General features: G+C 42.6%; 1 protein-coding gene across 1 annotated transcript; it reads right to left on the bottom strand.

The window, feature by feature from the left end:
- Window positions 1–5,452: 5,452 nt before the first annotated feature.
- Window positions 5,453–9,418, bottom strand: Spata31g1 (SPATA31 subfamily G member 1). The gene is made up of 2 exons (XM_021634404.2): window positions 9,182–9,418; window positions 5,453–8,803 (listed from the first exon to the last, which is right to left on the bottom strand). The coding sequence occupies exons 1-2, from the start codon at window positions 9,416–9,418 to the stop codon at window positions 5,453–5,455; spliced, it is 3,588 nt and encodes a 1,195-aa protein (XP_021490079.1).
- Between the last annotated feature and the right edge of the window lie 4,876 nt (window positions 9,419–14,294).

Genomic DNA, 14,294 nt, shown 5'->3' with positions numbered 1-14,294 from the left:
GTCAAATGAAAAATTTTGAGACAGGATATTATCGTAGCCTTGACTATCTTGTTACTCATTAAGGTAGATGAGACTTCTTGAACTTAACAGAGCTCTCAGATGCTTGTGTCAAATGCTTGTACCACCTTTCCCAGCTAATAACTAATCTTGTAGTGGTGGCTAGGAATTGAACCTAGAACCTTGTGATTCCTTAGTAAGCAAGCATCCTGCCGTTACCTATAGCCTAGTTTTCAGTTCTGTGTTTGAATTTATTCATTGTGTGCTTCCTGAGAAGGCCGGAAGAATGTTGGATTCCCTGGAGCTAGAGGTGGTTTGTGGAAGTTCTGGGAACTGAACTTGGGTCCTCTGGAAGAGGAGAAAGAGCTCTTAACCACCACACTATCTTTTTTGACCCTGAAATTTGGGTGAAAACAAGGGAAACCATACCAAAATAAGAATCTCAGAAAGCTGTAGAGGTAATGATACGGAGGAGAACATTTGAATAAAAGGTACAGGGCATGATTGAGTGATACAAGCTTAGACTCAAAGGAATGTACCTGAGTGAGCTTGGAGAGGTCGGGAACCACCTAAAACACCTCAGATTCCAAAAGTGCATTTTGTGCTAAAAAAAAAAAAAAAAAAAAGTGGGAAATTAAGGTAGTGTGAAAGTCGGATTGCCAGATTTAGTAGTAACTGCCTTTCAGAGTGCTAGGATTACACTGTGTGCCATGGCACCCAGCTATTAACTCACTTTTTAGCCAGGGTATAGATGTGCTTAGTCTATGCAAGGCCTTGGATTCCATTCTCAGTACCACACATTTAAAAAAAAAAAAAAAATCAGTCTTCCTTTTTCCCTTATTTTTACTTTTTGCATTTTAAATTTATTTTTAAAAATTATTTGTGTGGTTGGGTGTGTTATCTTGTATGTGTGCCTAATAACCTCAGAGACCAGAAGAGAATGTCACATTCTTTGGAACTGGAGCAGCAGGTGGTTGTGAACTGTGGTGTGGGTGCTGGGAATCAACACAAGTCCTCTGGAAGAACAGCCAGTGCTGTCACCACCGAGTCTTCACTCTGGCCCCTAGTGTGTATGTCTGTGTGTGTGTGAGAGAGGGACAGACACACACAGATAAACAAGTGCAAGTAGAAGACAAATTTCAGAAGTCAGTTTTCTCTTAACCATGGGTCCTAGGAATCAAATTGATTGTCTTGGCAGCAAACCTTCATCCCCTGAGCCTTATTTGAAATAGGGTCTCACTATGAAGTTCTGTCTTGCTTGGAACTCTTGGTAGTCCATGTTGGTCTTGAATTTAGTGCTGGATTAAAGGTATACAGCATCAAGTCTGGCCCTTTTAAAGAAAATTGTACAGACTTGTCATTTATATATACATTATTGTGCTCATATAATTTAAGATTACCCTAAGGGTTGGCTTCAACTTTAGTTCTCCCTTTGTCATCTTTTCAAGTGCTTGGCTTAGAAATATGTGCTATAATACACAGCTTTATAATTTACCCTTATGGAAGTGGCAATGTTTTATAGAAATGAGAAAAAACAGTTATTTTTGAGACAGTCTCAACTCAGGTTGACTTACAACTTGTGATGATTGTCTTGCCTCAACTATCCAAGTGCTGGGATTTTAGGTGCATACTGCCATGCCTAGTAAAAAATAATTCCAGTGGTTAGAAGTCATTTTATTTGTTTTATAGGTAGGTGTGTAAATAAGTGTCTGTCTGTTTTTCTTCACCATGTTGAGAATTTGCTTATGCTAGGTGAATGTTACACTAAGCTAAACCATAAGTGCCACATAAATTTATTTTTTAAAAAAATTTTTTTTTTTAATTATTGAGGCAATGTCCCATTTCCAAGCCCAGGCAGACCTTGAACTTAATGGTTTTCCTTGACTGCCTCTATAGGATCATAGGTATGTACTACTCTTCTAGTATATAGCATTAAAAAAAAATTTTTTTTTTTTTTAAAGATACTTTTTCTGGCTTTTCTTGGGTAGGGAACAGGGTCTGTGCAGACTTGGCTGAATTTACAGAGATCTGTCTGCCTCTGGAGTGCTAAGGTCAAAGGCATATGCCATTATGCCTGGTTTTTTTAAAATAAGGTTTCATTGTGTGTCCCAGGTTAGCATTGAATTCAAAGTGAACTTCAGCCTAAGTGTCCAGAATGCTAAGGTTACAGGTGTGCCACCAGCATGCTTGGCTTCCTACTACATTACATTGCTTTGTTTTACATTTACGTATGTATGTGTGTGTGGACATATGTATAAAATACATATTTTGTAATATGTATTTTAAAATAGAAGTATATAGTATATATCGTATATATAAATTTTTTTGCTGGCCATGTTTATGTAAGTATGGAGGCCAGAAGGTAGCTTGAAGAGTTGCTTTTCTCCTTTGACTTTGTGGGTTTAGAGGATTGAACACAGGCTGTCAGGTCTATCAGTGAGCACCTTTATTCACTGAACCATAACTCAGTGGCCATAACTGAGTTTTATCTTTCTTTTCCTGTGGGTCAAAAAATAGTCTGAAAGCCATACCATATTCAGACTTTTCGCTGGTAAGCCAAATGTCATTTGCAGCTATAGTGACTGGATGAGTACCATGAATTACATCTTTCTCTTTGCTCAAAGGTTTTTTGTTGTTGTTGTTGTTGTGTTTACTTGGTTTGGTTTTTTTGAGACAGGGTTTCTTTCTCTTGTAGCCTGGAACTTTCTGTAGACTAGGCTGGCCTAGAACTGTCTTCCAAGGGCAAGGTATTTGCCGCTACCACATGCCTTTGTATTTTGTTTGTTGTTGGGTGTTTTTGAATCAGGTTGTTATTCTATAGCTAGGGTTGGCTTGGAACTCACTTTAGGGAGAGCTCCAGGCTGGCCTCAAACTTGTGATCTGCTGGGATTGTAGTTGGTTGTAAGCCACCATGCATAACAGTGTTTTTTTATTTTGTTAACCTCATAGAAGACTGAGGCAAGAAGATTGTAAATTCAATGCCTTCCAGGACTACACAGTGAGACCTGTGTCTCTTAACCTTTGTCTTAAAAAGACAAAAGAGAGCGGGGCGTGGTGGTGGTGTACACCTGTAATCCCAGCACTTATGGAGGCACAGGCAGGCCTCTGTGATTTCCAGGCCAGCCTGGTCTATAAGGCCAGTCCAGGATAGCCAAGGATACAACAGAGAAGCCCTCTCTCTGCGGGGGGTGGGGGGGTAGAGACAAAAGTTTTTTGTTGAGGTAGATGTGCTTTACCGTTACAGTTGTGGGGGTTGGATTCGGGGTCCTGTGCATGCTAGGCGAGCACTGTGATAGCTGCACTTAATTTCTTTTTCTCAAAAATATTTGACAAACTCTTGAAATTGTGACTTCTTGAAAGGATTAGGGCAACAGACTTGGTGAAAAAAGACTTCTAGAAAGTGATAGTGGAAATGGACCTGAAACAGGTTTTATGAGTATGTTAGGGCTTGATGGATTATATCAGATAAGCATAGGAAGAACTAAGAATGATGGGCTTAGTGTGGTTGTGATATATGCCCGCAGGATTTGCTGAAGGAGGCAGAGGTAGGAGTTGTAAAGCCAGCCTGGGCTACACATTTTGTCTGGCAGTGGCAGTGTTGCCTTCATCCCTGCACTTGGGAAGCAGAGGCAGTCAGGAATCTCAGATCAAGGGTACTGTGGTCTACAAATGAGAGTTCCAGAGCATCCAGGACTACACAGAAAAACCCTGTTTTGAAAAACAAGGTGGGCTTAGAATTTGAGTGATTTTGGCTCCTTTCACAGGGAAATGTGTAAGTTACAAGAATGGTTAAAGATAAATGGTTAAAGGTTTTTCACAAAGTCAGAAAAAATGAGGTCTTCTGGATCAGATTTGGTGATGCTTGAAATTGCCCTGTTTTGTATTATGGCCTCTTTAGTGGATTGAACTCTATGGTATTGAGGAAATTTGACATCATTTTGGGAGAATTAGATTCTCAATTTTAGACTAAAATGTTTGCTTACCAATCTAAATATACAAATTTAAAATGTTACAGAAATTACTTTAGAAGCCTGGCCTATAAGAGTGCTTGCCTGTCATGGACAAAGCCCTGGGTTTGATAAACTAAGCGATAATACAAGTAGGTTCACATTAGGTGTAAGGGTCCTTAACAGTGAGAGAAGATGGTTTAGGGATATAGCTCAATGGACTATAGTTCATCCTTGAAGGTTCAAGACCCTGTCTGGGTTCAAGCCGTACTCCTCCCCCAAAAGGGAGAGCAACAGACAAGAGAGACTGTAGAGATGCAATGAGAGAAATCTTGCCTTTGAAAGCTTTGAAAATGGAGAAAAGGAGTTAGCCAAGGTGAGTATTAGTTAAAGCTACAGAAAGGAGTTCTATGGCAGCCAATTCCTTGATTTTAGCTATAAGAGATGTGTTGGATTTTTGGCATACATGTGTTTTGTCTGAATTGTTAAACCAACCAGAGAAAGCTAGTACTATACCCAACCAATAGTACACCAGGAAAATGGGTTAAAAATTATAAATTGGCAGTTATTAAACGTGAAAATGGCTTTATCCTAGTGGTAGAACACTTGCCAAGGAGTTCAAGGCCCTAGATAAATCATATATTTTACATCATATAAATCATATATTTGACATCGTAAAAAGTCAATAAGGGTCCAAAATGTGAAAAGACACTTGTTTTGTGGCCTTGGGGATAAATTAGCTGATTCAGTGAAAGAAAAGCAGGGCTGAGATGTAAGGCTGAGGAGAAATGGTCAGAAAAATACAGAAGCTATTTTGTGTGCCACAAATGGTGGCACACACCTGGAGTCCCCAAACTTGGGAAGTTGAGGGAGGAGGATAATGAGTTGGAGACTTACTACATAGCAAGACCTTGTCTCAGAACAAAATGTATAGGTCAAGTGGATGAAGAGAAGGACTAGGTGCAGTATACAAACAACTGCTTATGTCATGGTACTTAGGTGAATGAATATATTTTTCTTTCACTTAGTATGAAGTGTTTCTCTCAAGCAGCATCAGACTTTGTTCCTCTGGCCCTGCAGCTTTACCCTAGAGAGATCTGTGGACTCCTTAAAGTTTGAAAAGACAAACAACAATGCTTTATCTTTTCTAGAATAGTGGTTCTCAACCTTCTAATGCTGTGAACCTTTAACCTAATTTTTGTTGCTACTTTATAACATTTTGTTACTGCTAATCATAATGAAATACCAGTTTTCGTATGGTCTTAGACAACCCCTTTGAAAGGGTTGTTCAGTTCCCCCACACCCCAAGGGGTTGTGACCTATAGCTTGAGAGCTGCTGTTCCAGAACCTAACCAATAGAGGGGATATGGCTCTAGCAGAATAGGGAACTGACATCTTCCATAACCTAGACTTTAAAGAAGACATAAATGGGATTTGTCTAGTTAAACTACTTTATTAGGATTTTCTCTTTGTCTCTATTTCCCTACCCACAACTGGTTTGGTTTGGTTTATGGGATACTGGGTGCCATTACTGCCATACTTTTACTGACTGGATTTTGTCGGCGGGGTCTACAAACACCAACAAATTTAGCTAACAACCTTTGGATACCTCTGGTAGGGGGAGCCTTGGATGTGGAGGATGGGCCCCGCTTACAATGACGAGAGTTCTGAGCATCACCAACCTTTGTCTTTTGTTGATCCCAGGGACCAGAATCATTTGGGAGAAGCTGCTGAGCAAGAGCAGTGTGTGAACTCTGAGCTTTGTACTGAGACTTTTTAGAAAATGTGTGTATAGGGGCCTCTGCTGGTCTGCAGACCTGGGCAGGGTGGTTTTTCCCTGTGACAGTGGATGATCCTAATTCTGCATCCCCTCGTCCACATCTCTCTGCTTTGTATTTTCTGGGACTCCCTCTTCCTTGGGCTGATAGTAGTACTAAAGTCTTGTCTTGTCTCTGGCCAGAGATCAGAACCTCAGAGGACTTTCCCATTCCTGAACAGTTTTCATCAGCCTTCATATAAGCATGACCCAGGGGTGGGATTTGGACCATTATCTTCCTTTCTATCCTCTTGTTTTTCTGAGACTCTCGTTCTGCTCTGCTGGCAGCTTGTAGCTGAGGTTGAGAAGGGGAGTGGGAAAAGTGAGGGTCCTGGGCAGGCAGAGGTTCTGTCCTTTGAATTTTGGGGGCATGACAACTTGAAAAGCAGGGGTGCAGATTAAGAGGATGGGTCTGTTGGGGACAAGAGGAAAGTCCCCAAGGTTCTGGAGTTAGGGGTTTAAGGACTGGGGAGCTGTAAAATGAGTGATAGGAACCTGGGGATTTGAAAATGGGGCTCTGCTGTAGTTTTTTCAGTTTGAGCTTTAATTCTCTACTCCATTGCCAGGCGTGGATCACAGGCTGGTCACACACCTCTGGAACAGCCCCACTCTGGGAGGACTCAGCCTCTACTTTTGCTTCTGAGAGTATCTTTTCCTTCTGTGGGCCAGACTTTGGGGCTTTAGCTAGGATGGAAGTTGGTTGCAGAGGATTCTCTACTGGCGGATTGGGACCCTGGGAGGCCTCTTTTTCTTGTACATTTCTACATAAAAACTCAATGTTGGAATGTGGCTCTTGTGATGGAGCAGAGAAAAAGCTGGGGCCTGGTAGTTCAGTGACCCAGAAATCCCTTCTCTGCTCTACTGCTGACTCCATAGGCTTAGAGTTGCACTGGCCTTCAGAAGGCTCACTTAACTGAGAGTTTGGAGGTAGACTGAATTCCCAAACTGAGGATGCAGAGACAGAACAGTTCTCATTCTGCTGCATGTGCTCTTCAGCAGGCTTAAAGTCAGATAGGATTTCTGAGGGGCTAGCTCCAAGCAGGTATTGGGATAAGCTTTGAGCTGGTAGCTCAGAGATCAGTAGGTTTTTTCTTTGACTGTCCCCACACCAAGCTTTAGATTTAAGTGAGTTCTCTATGGGACTAAGTCTGAGGGTTTGCTGTGCAAGATCTGGGTATGGGTTGAGGTTCCGAAGTGGATGCTCAGAAGACAAACATTTTCCTGTATTGCCAGTATCCTTCCATGTAGCTGCAGATGTAGGGAAGTCATCCACAGTATTGATTCTTTGTGGCACTAGAGGTGGTATGTGGGCAGGATGTGGGGAGTCAGCCACCCAGAGATGTTTTCTCTGCTCCTTTGTCTCCCATAAAGCTTTAGGTTCTGACAAGACTCTTTGGGGCCCCATTATTGCAAAGTCTGGCAGAGAGGCAGAGGGAAGGCTAGGAGATGAAACTAGGTCTGCATAGACACAGGAATTTTTTGTACTAGGTCTACCCTTCAAGTGAGTCTTAGATCCCAATGGGACACTTTCAGGGGTGGTTTCATAGAAACCCATGTTGAAGTTATTCAAGGTTGGAGTTTTAAAGGCCCAGAGATTGCCTGAGTTTTCTCTGCATTGCCATTTGGCCTCATATCCAGACAGGTCCTCTAGGGGACTCTCTTTCTGGTATCCTGACAGGGTATCTAGAGGAGAGGGGTCTGACACTGGAGACTTAGAAACAGATGGGTTCCCTTTGTATCCTATGTTTCCCCAGAAGTCCTTAGATGCAGACAGTCTTCCTTTGGGGTTAATATGTTTTACTTCTGACAGAGAATCTGATGGTTGGTAGGAGACTGACATTAAGGGATCAAAAGCTTGGGGATTGTCTTTATATACTATGTATCTCCTCTGAGTTTCATATCTAGGGGGAGTTCCTGGAAGGTCAGTACCTTGAGGTTCAGTCATGGGTACTGTGAATTGACAAGGGGCCAAGATTGGAATCTCATAGCTCCGAGGGTTCTCTTTTTGCACTGTGGTTTCCCAGAGAGCTTTCAATCCAGACAGGTCTCCAATAGGGTTGACTCTCTGGCATTTTGTCAGGCAAGTTGGGTGTGGGCTTGCAGTTGGCATTATATATTCAGAGGCTTTTGGGTGTTCATTTTTCATGGTTATCCATGGCGCCTTAAACCTATTTAGGACTTCCTGGGGATTAGAAGGATATGACAGAGAGACAGAAGGTGATTCTGGGTTGTGTGGGAGGTTGGGGTCCCCTGACATCTCTCTCCAGGCCTCAGAAGAACATAAGAATGTGGAGGGTCTGATGTTTTGGAGTTGAGGCTGTGGGTACAGAGCTCGACTCTCAGAGACACAGGAAACCTCGTTGTTGTGTGAAAACCACTGTGTGTGTGCCTTGGTGTCAGATATAATCCCTTTGCAGGCCATAGGCAAAGGCTTAAGATTGGAGGACACTAGTGGAATAGGAGGGGAAGATTGAGAACTAGGTGCTGTTCCTTCCAGATCTTCCATCATATGGGCTTCAGGGGTAGGATAGCAAGTTGAGGAGTGATAAGAGGGAAACAACGGTTTGTACACAGGCAGGAAGGCAACCTTGTTGAAGAAGACAGAAGGACAAATAGATAGCTTTCGTGGAGAGGGGCCTTCTGAGCTCAGGAAAATAGTCTCCAAGGACTCACTGTGCAGAGAGGGAAGACCCCAGAAGAGCTGGCTTTTTCTCTGCTGCAGGGACCTCCCTGAAGCTATCTTGTTTCTCACAGGCAGGTTGGTCAGGATCTGGAAGGTAGGGAAAGATCTGGAAGGGCTTGAGGGTTGTGCAAGCACTTGTTCTTGTGGCTCTGTGGCCTTGGGGAGGCCCTCAAAACTACAGGATGGCTGGGCTGGGGCTGCAGTGAGTTGATTTCCAATAGGAGGGTCTTTGGAAGGAGAATATGGTTTTTGTGGATCCAGAGATAATTCTTCCTTTTCTTCCCCATCTTCCTCTTCCTCCTCTGATTTTTGCTTCCACAGGCAATCAAGAATGGTCAAATGATGTAGAAGTTGTAGGCCCTAGGGAATAGAGCATGGTACTATTAGGTATGACAGCTCTTTAGAGATATGTGATGTGTCACACTTTCATTAGTCCATGTTCTACATGCAGCTCACTTGCCTTACAGCTCTGGTAAGTGGCTACTTACCAGGCTGTTCATCCATTGTTAATGTCAGAGCCAGTTTTCATTTAGAGATCAGCATTTCCTCGTGTACCCTAGGGGCAGTGAGTACTCACTTGCTTTTCAAACCTATGTCACTGATCACTCACCCAGTCACTAAGCCATAGGCTTATAGTCCCTTATCTGTGTGCACATCCATAACAAGGATCTTCCATTTGACCTCACATATCATTTTAGTAGTTACCCTGTCCCATATGCAAGGTCAGTGGTCATCTACCTTGCCTTGCATCATTATGTTGCCAGAACACCAGGGCTGAAACTGTTGCCATCTCCCAAGCTGCCACCATCTTCGGATCTGCCAAACCATGAACAAGAATAGTATCACCAGATTCCCTGGACTCTGGAGACAGATGCTGCTGCTGCAGTGTCTGCAGGCCAGAGCATGGGTCAGCTGGCCTTGGAGAAGACCCATATCTCCCTTATCCCTAAGCAGGTCTTCTAGCAGCCATTCCATTTTCTTCAGCCTAGTGGCAGTTTATTGAGGTCATCACTACATCATAGAACATAGAACCTCAACTCCCACATGGAGCTGCCTCCTGGAGCTTAGGGCCAAAATGTTACCTTTATTGGACAGCTCTTCTCAGACAGTGGAGTCTCAGTGCTCTGCTTTTGATGGCCATGATCAGAAGTTTGTGTGCTTTAGGACATGCATTTTTAACTTTGAACCATGTTATCCGACTCTCTGTCCATGAAACCTCGATCAGTCAACTTAGTCCCTCATGTTTTGTTGTTAGTTTTGAGACAGGCAAGGTGTACACCACCATATTCAGCCTATTGCCTCCATTTTTAGGATTAAATGAATGTGTGTATTTAGAACAATACCTGGTATATAGTATATTGTGTGTGTTCCTGTGTGCTTGATATGTTTTAATTTCATCCCTAGCACAATCTATTTTTAATGGCATTTTCATAGTACTAATTTTGGTTTTTCTCATCCCAATCCCTTTTTCTTTGCTGTCTCCTTATACCACTACACTTCTGTCCCATATAATATCCCATTTCACATTCACATCACATGTTCTGTTATCTTTCTATCTTTTTTAATTGAATCTCTTTTTCCTCTCTCAAGGGATCCTTTCTACTTTCCTGATCTCCTACACTCACTCTTACATAAATACACATACAGGAAAATTAGAAGCTAGGCTCTGCATACAAGAGAGAACATGTATTTTTCATTCTGAGCCTATATCTTAGGATTTTTATTGCTGTGGTGGAATACCGTACCCAAAATAAATTTGGGGAAGAAGAGGCTTATTCCAACTTTTACTTCCACATCATAGTTCATCAGTTGAGGGAAGTTGGGGTAGAAACTCAAGGCAGAACCTGGAGCCAGGAACTGATGCAGAGGCCATGGAAGAGTGCTGCTTATGGCTTGCTCCTCACGGCTTGCTCCGCCTGATTTCTTACAGTACTCGGGACCACCAACCCCTGCATAGTGCACAGTGGCCTGGGCCCTCTAACATTAATCACCAGTTACAAAGATGCACTATGGTCTTGCCAACAGGCCAATCTGATGGTGGCATTTTCTTAACTGAGGTCCCCTTCCCCAGATGACTTTAACTTGTGCCAGGTTGACATAAAACTAACCAGCACAGCTTGGGTTACCTCAATACGTATATTTTCCATTTCTTTCCACTTTCCAGTGCATGCATATTTGTATATTTTTTCTTTATGAATGAATAAAACTATTGTGTATATGTCTTACTCAGGGTTTCCATTACTGTGATGAATCACTATCATCAAAAAACAAGTTGGGGTTGAAAGTGTTTATACTTATACTTCCAGATCACAATCCGTCATTGGAGGAAGTCAAGACAGGAACTCAAGCAGGGCTGGAATTTTGGGGCAGGAGCTGATGGAGAGGCTGTGGAGAGGTACTGCTCATTGGCTTGCTTCCCATGGCTTGGTCAGCCTACCTCTTACAGAACCCAGGACCACCAGCCCAGGTATGGCACCACCAATCATGGGCTGGGCCCTTTCCCCCATTGAGTAACTAATTGAGAAAATGCCTTACAGCTGGATCTCATGGAGGCATTTATCAAGTGAGGCTCCTTCCTCTCTGAATGGCTCTAGCTTGTGTCAAGTTGACACACAAAACCAGCCAGTACACTATGTATCACATTTTCATTATCCATTTTTTTTTGGCAGTGAATACTTAGGCTGATTTCTTGTTCTAGCTACTGTGAGTAGAGCAGGAGGAAAAAACTCACAAAAAGCCAAAAACAAAAAATGTGAAGGTGCAAGTATCTATTAGGTAGGCTATAGAGCCATTTGTATATATGCCCAGGAGTGGTATTGCTGAGTATAAGTTATATGGTAGTTCTTTTTTTAGTTTTAGGGGTTTTTGTTTGTATTTTGTGAAACCTCTACAATGATTTCCATGACACCAGTTCATATCCTCACAAGTGTGAGACAAATGTGGGAATATAGGAGAATTTTGCCATCTTCCCTTTCATCCTTTCTTCACCCCCCCCCATTATATTTATATTGACAGGCCCTTTGCCATGGTAACTATTTTGGAACTCACTATATATGCTAGATTGGCCTCAAACCCATTACAGGAATGAATCATCATTCCTAACTTTTCATCTTTTAGATTTTTTTTTATGTAGTCCTACTGGCATAGAACCTGCTGTGTAAACTGAGCTAGCCTAGGATCCATAGAGATTAGCTGGAGTGTGTGTGTGTGTTTGGTATTGTCCTCACACTGTTGAGCTAAAATAGTACTTCTCCCTCAGCCTCTTGAGTAGGTGGGACTATAGGTTCAAAGAAGAATAAATGTGTACAAGTTCAACATCTTCAAACTTTGTTTTTCTTGTTTCCCCTCATACCCACCCCAGACAAGGTTTCTCTGTGTAGCCCTGGATGTCCTGGAACTCTCTCTGTAGACCAGGCCGGTCTAGAACTCAGACATCCGCCTGCCTCTGCCTCCCAAATGCTGGAGTTAAAGGAGTGTGCCACTACTGCCTGGTGTGTTCAAACTTTGAATTGCAGAGAAAAACTACAAATTCATTAATTAAATGTAGAAAACCACATTATTCATACATGGTGAATGTCTATAGTTTACCTAAACAAAAAAGAATGAGAATTGGCCCTGAGCCTTTCCTTTTATCTCTTTTTTCCCCCATAAAATTTGTTATTGTGGATAATTATAGTTTTTCAGAGAAAATTATGGATAGAAAAACCATATTGGTTTTGTGTGAATTGTTATTTGGGAGCGATGAGACCACTGTTAAGTTTAGTCACCACATTTTCTGTTCTGGAAATGACAGTCTCGTTCAGTCTAATTGTAAACATACATACGTGCTCAACTGGCAGTAAGTACATAATAAAAAACTGTAATATAAGGGCATGCAAGGGAGGCTAAGAGAAAAAAGATCCCAGAAATGCACAAAGTGGCAACAAGGAATGATTGGCTGGAATTGGAAGTTCTTTTTAGTTACCTTTGTCATTTGCGCCACGTGTAAGGATATGTATGAGCTCAGTGTAGCTGGAATTCCCCAGTTCGTCGGTATGCACTTCTATGTACTACTGATCCAATTTGCTATCCAAAGCTGACGGCTCATGTTTGTCATCAGCTCAGGCAATCCTGAATGGTGCCAGTTTTTGGTGCCTCTTCATCCTCTTTTCTACATTTTATTTTACATGTATGATGTTTTGCTTGCATGCATGTCTGTGTACCACATCCCTGCCTGGTGTCCAAGGAAGTCAGAAATGGGATTGAATCCCCTGAAACTGAAGTTACAGATATGGGTGCAGGACTTGATCCTGGGTCTATTGGAAGAGCAGTCATTACTCTTAACTTTGGAATCATCTCTTCAGCTTCTACCAATCTTTATCACAGCAAGCTAAAGCATTTCTGATGTCATTTTCAGAATCTGTGTGTGCCATTCAGCAAACATAGCTTCATTCATCACAGCATCCAGATACTTATCAGCTGGGGTTTTCTCCAGTGATGCCAGAATATCATGTGAACCTGCTCTGTCAATGAAATCATCTGTTTTGGTCAGTCTTGTTGAAGGCCTTCTTGAATTTGTGGATCTGTAACTGTTTATATATGGCAAACATATTGGATGTTGCATACTGAAGGACTTCTTGGTGATCCTGTTCTTGACCCTTTGGATTGACATTGTGGCTTCATCCCTGCACAACTGTGAGAGAAAGCATACCTTGGTGAAACCCTTGCTATCATGATCCTTCTCTTTTATTTCTTGTCCTTCAGTGTCAGTGCAGAGGGGAAAATACACAGCAAGTAGGCATTTATTGCTAAGGGTCTACCTGTTCAGCTCAAAGCTCTCAAGGGTTAGCTAGTTCCCTCTCTTCAGGGCCCACAGTCTTTGAGAATGTTCATTGCTAGAGCTCATTTCTGTCAGCAAAACACTTTTCAGTGAGGAAACTAAAGAAACTAGCAACCAGAACACCAGAAAATTATGGTTCTGCTTATCCCTGAAAATGGCTGATGAATGCCCACCAGGTGGCAGTGTGAGATGCAGTAGAACAAACACCCCAAGACCAGCTTTCTGAGTCTTGATTTTGGACAATTCTTCCTTGAGATACTTGGCCTGTGTCCCTCACAGGATGTTTTCAATGAGCATATGGGATAATGGACAAGAAAGTGCTTTGACATACACAATGTTATTGCATAACTGAGCCCATTAGTTGTCATTGGTCTCTAGTTCCCTAGTGCCTCACACAAAAGACTGTTTTAGGCAGCTTCTGTACAGCTCTTCCTTGCTCCATCTCCATCACATGTGACTAAGCCTTGGAGAGAGCTTGCCAGAAAACAACTTATGAGACTCAAGACTCGCTTGCTCTTGGGAATGGGATGGGGATGGTGATGGGGATTGGTATTCAATAATCTCTTTTGTACCCTTCTTCTCTGCATGACCTATGCCAGTCTAGAGCCCTAGGGCAGGTGGGATTGAGATGACGGGTAGAGATTGAAAGAATTCTTTGGCATGAAGAGTAAAAGAACTATCATGAATTAATGATGGGAGAATGTGACTGGCCTCTCAGACTTGTGAGGTCTTCCTGTACCCATTCTGCCCCTGTCTGCAGCAGGCACTGCCAATGTTTTGCAGCCATGTGGGAAAGATTCTTGCTGAAGGCAGCTTGGAGCAAGTTTCCTGCTGGGAGAATCTGATGAAGCAAGGGTAAAAGCTAGCCTGCTGTTTGGGAGGTTAGGAAAAATGCTGCTTCTGCTGTGTCCCCAGGCTCCCCAGCTTCTCTGCTTCTGTGGTGTCCCTGGGCTCCCCAGTTCCTCTGCCTGAGTCTCCCTGGCTTCCTTGGCTTCCATTCTGTGACCAGACCTTCTCAAAACCCAATTGACA

Source organism: Meriones unguiculatus, chromosome 1, assembly GCF_030254825.1.
Source record: "Meriones unguiculatus strain TT.TT164.6M chromosome 1, Bangor_MerUng_6.1, whole genome shotgun sequence".
Lineage (NCBI taxonomy): Eukaryota > Metazoa > Chordata > Mammalia > Rodentia > Muridae > Meriones > Meriones unguiculatus.
This window is presented reverse-complemented; position numbering and strand designations above follow the sequence as displayed.

Excerpts from the sequence above, each read along its gene's own strand:
- Spata31g1 (XM_021634404.2), bottom strand. The coding sequence starts at position 9,418 with ATGGAATGGCTGCTAGAAGACCTGCTTAGGGATAAGGGAGATATGGGT. Across the intron at positions 8,804-9,181 it reads ACATAATGATGCAAGGCAAG|GGCCTACAACTTCTACATCA; the intron begins GTAGATGACCAC and ends TCTATTCCCTAG.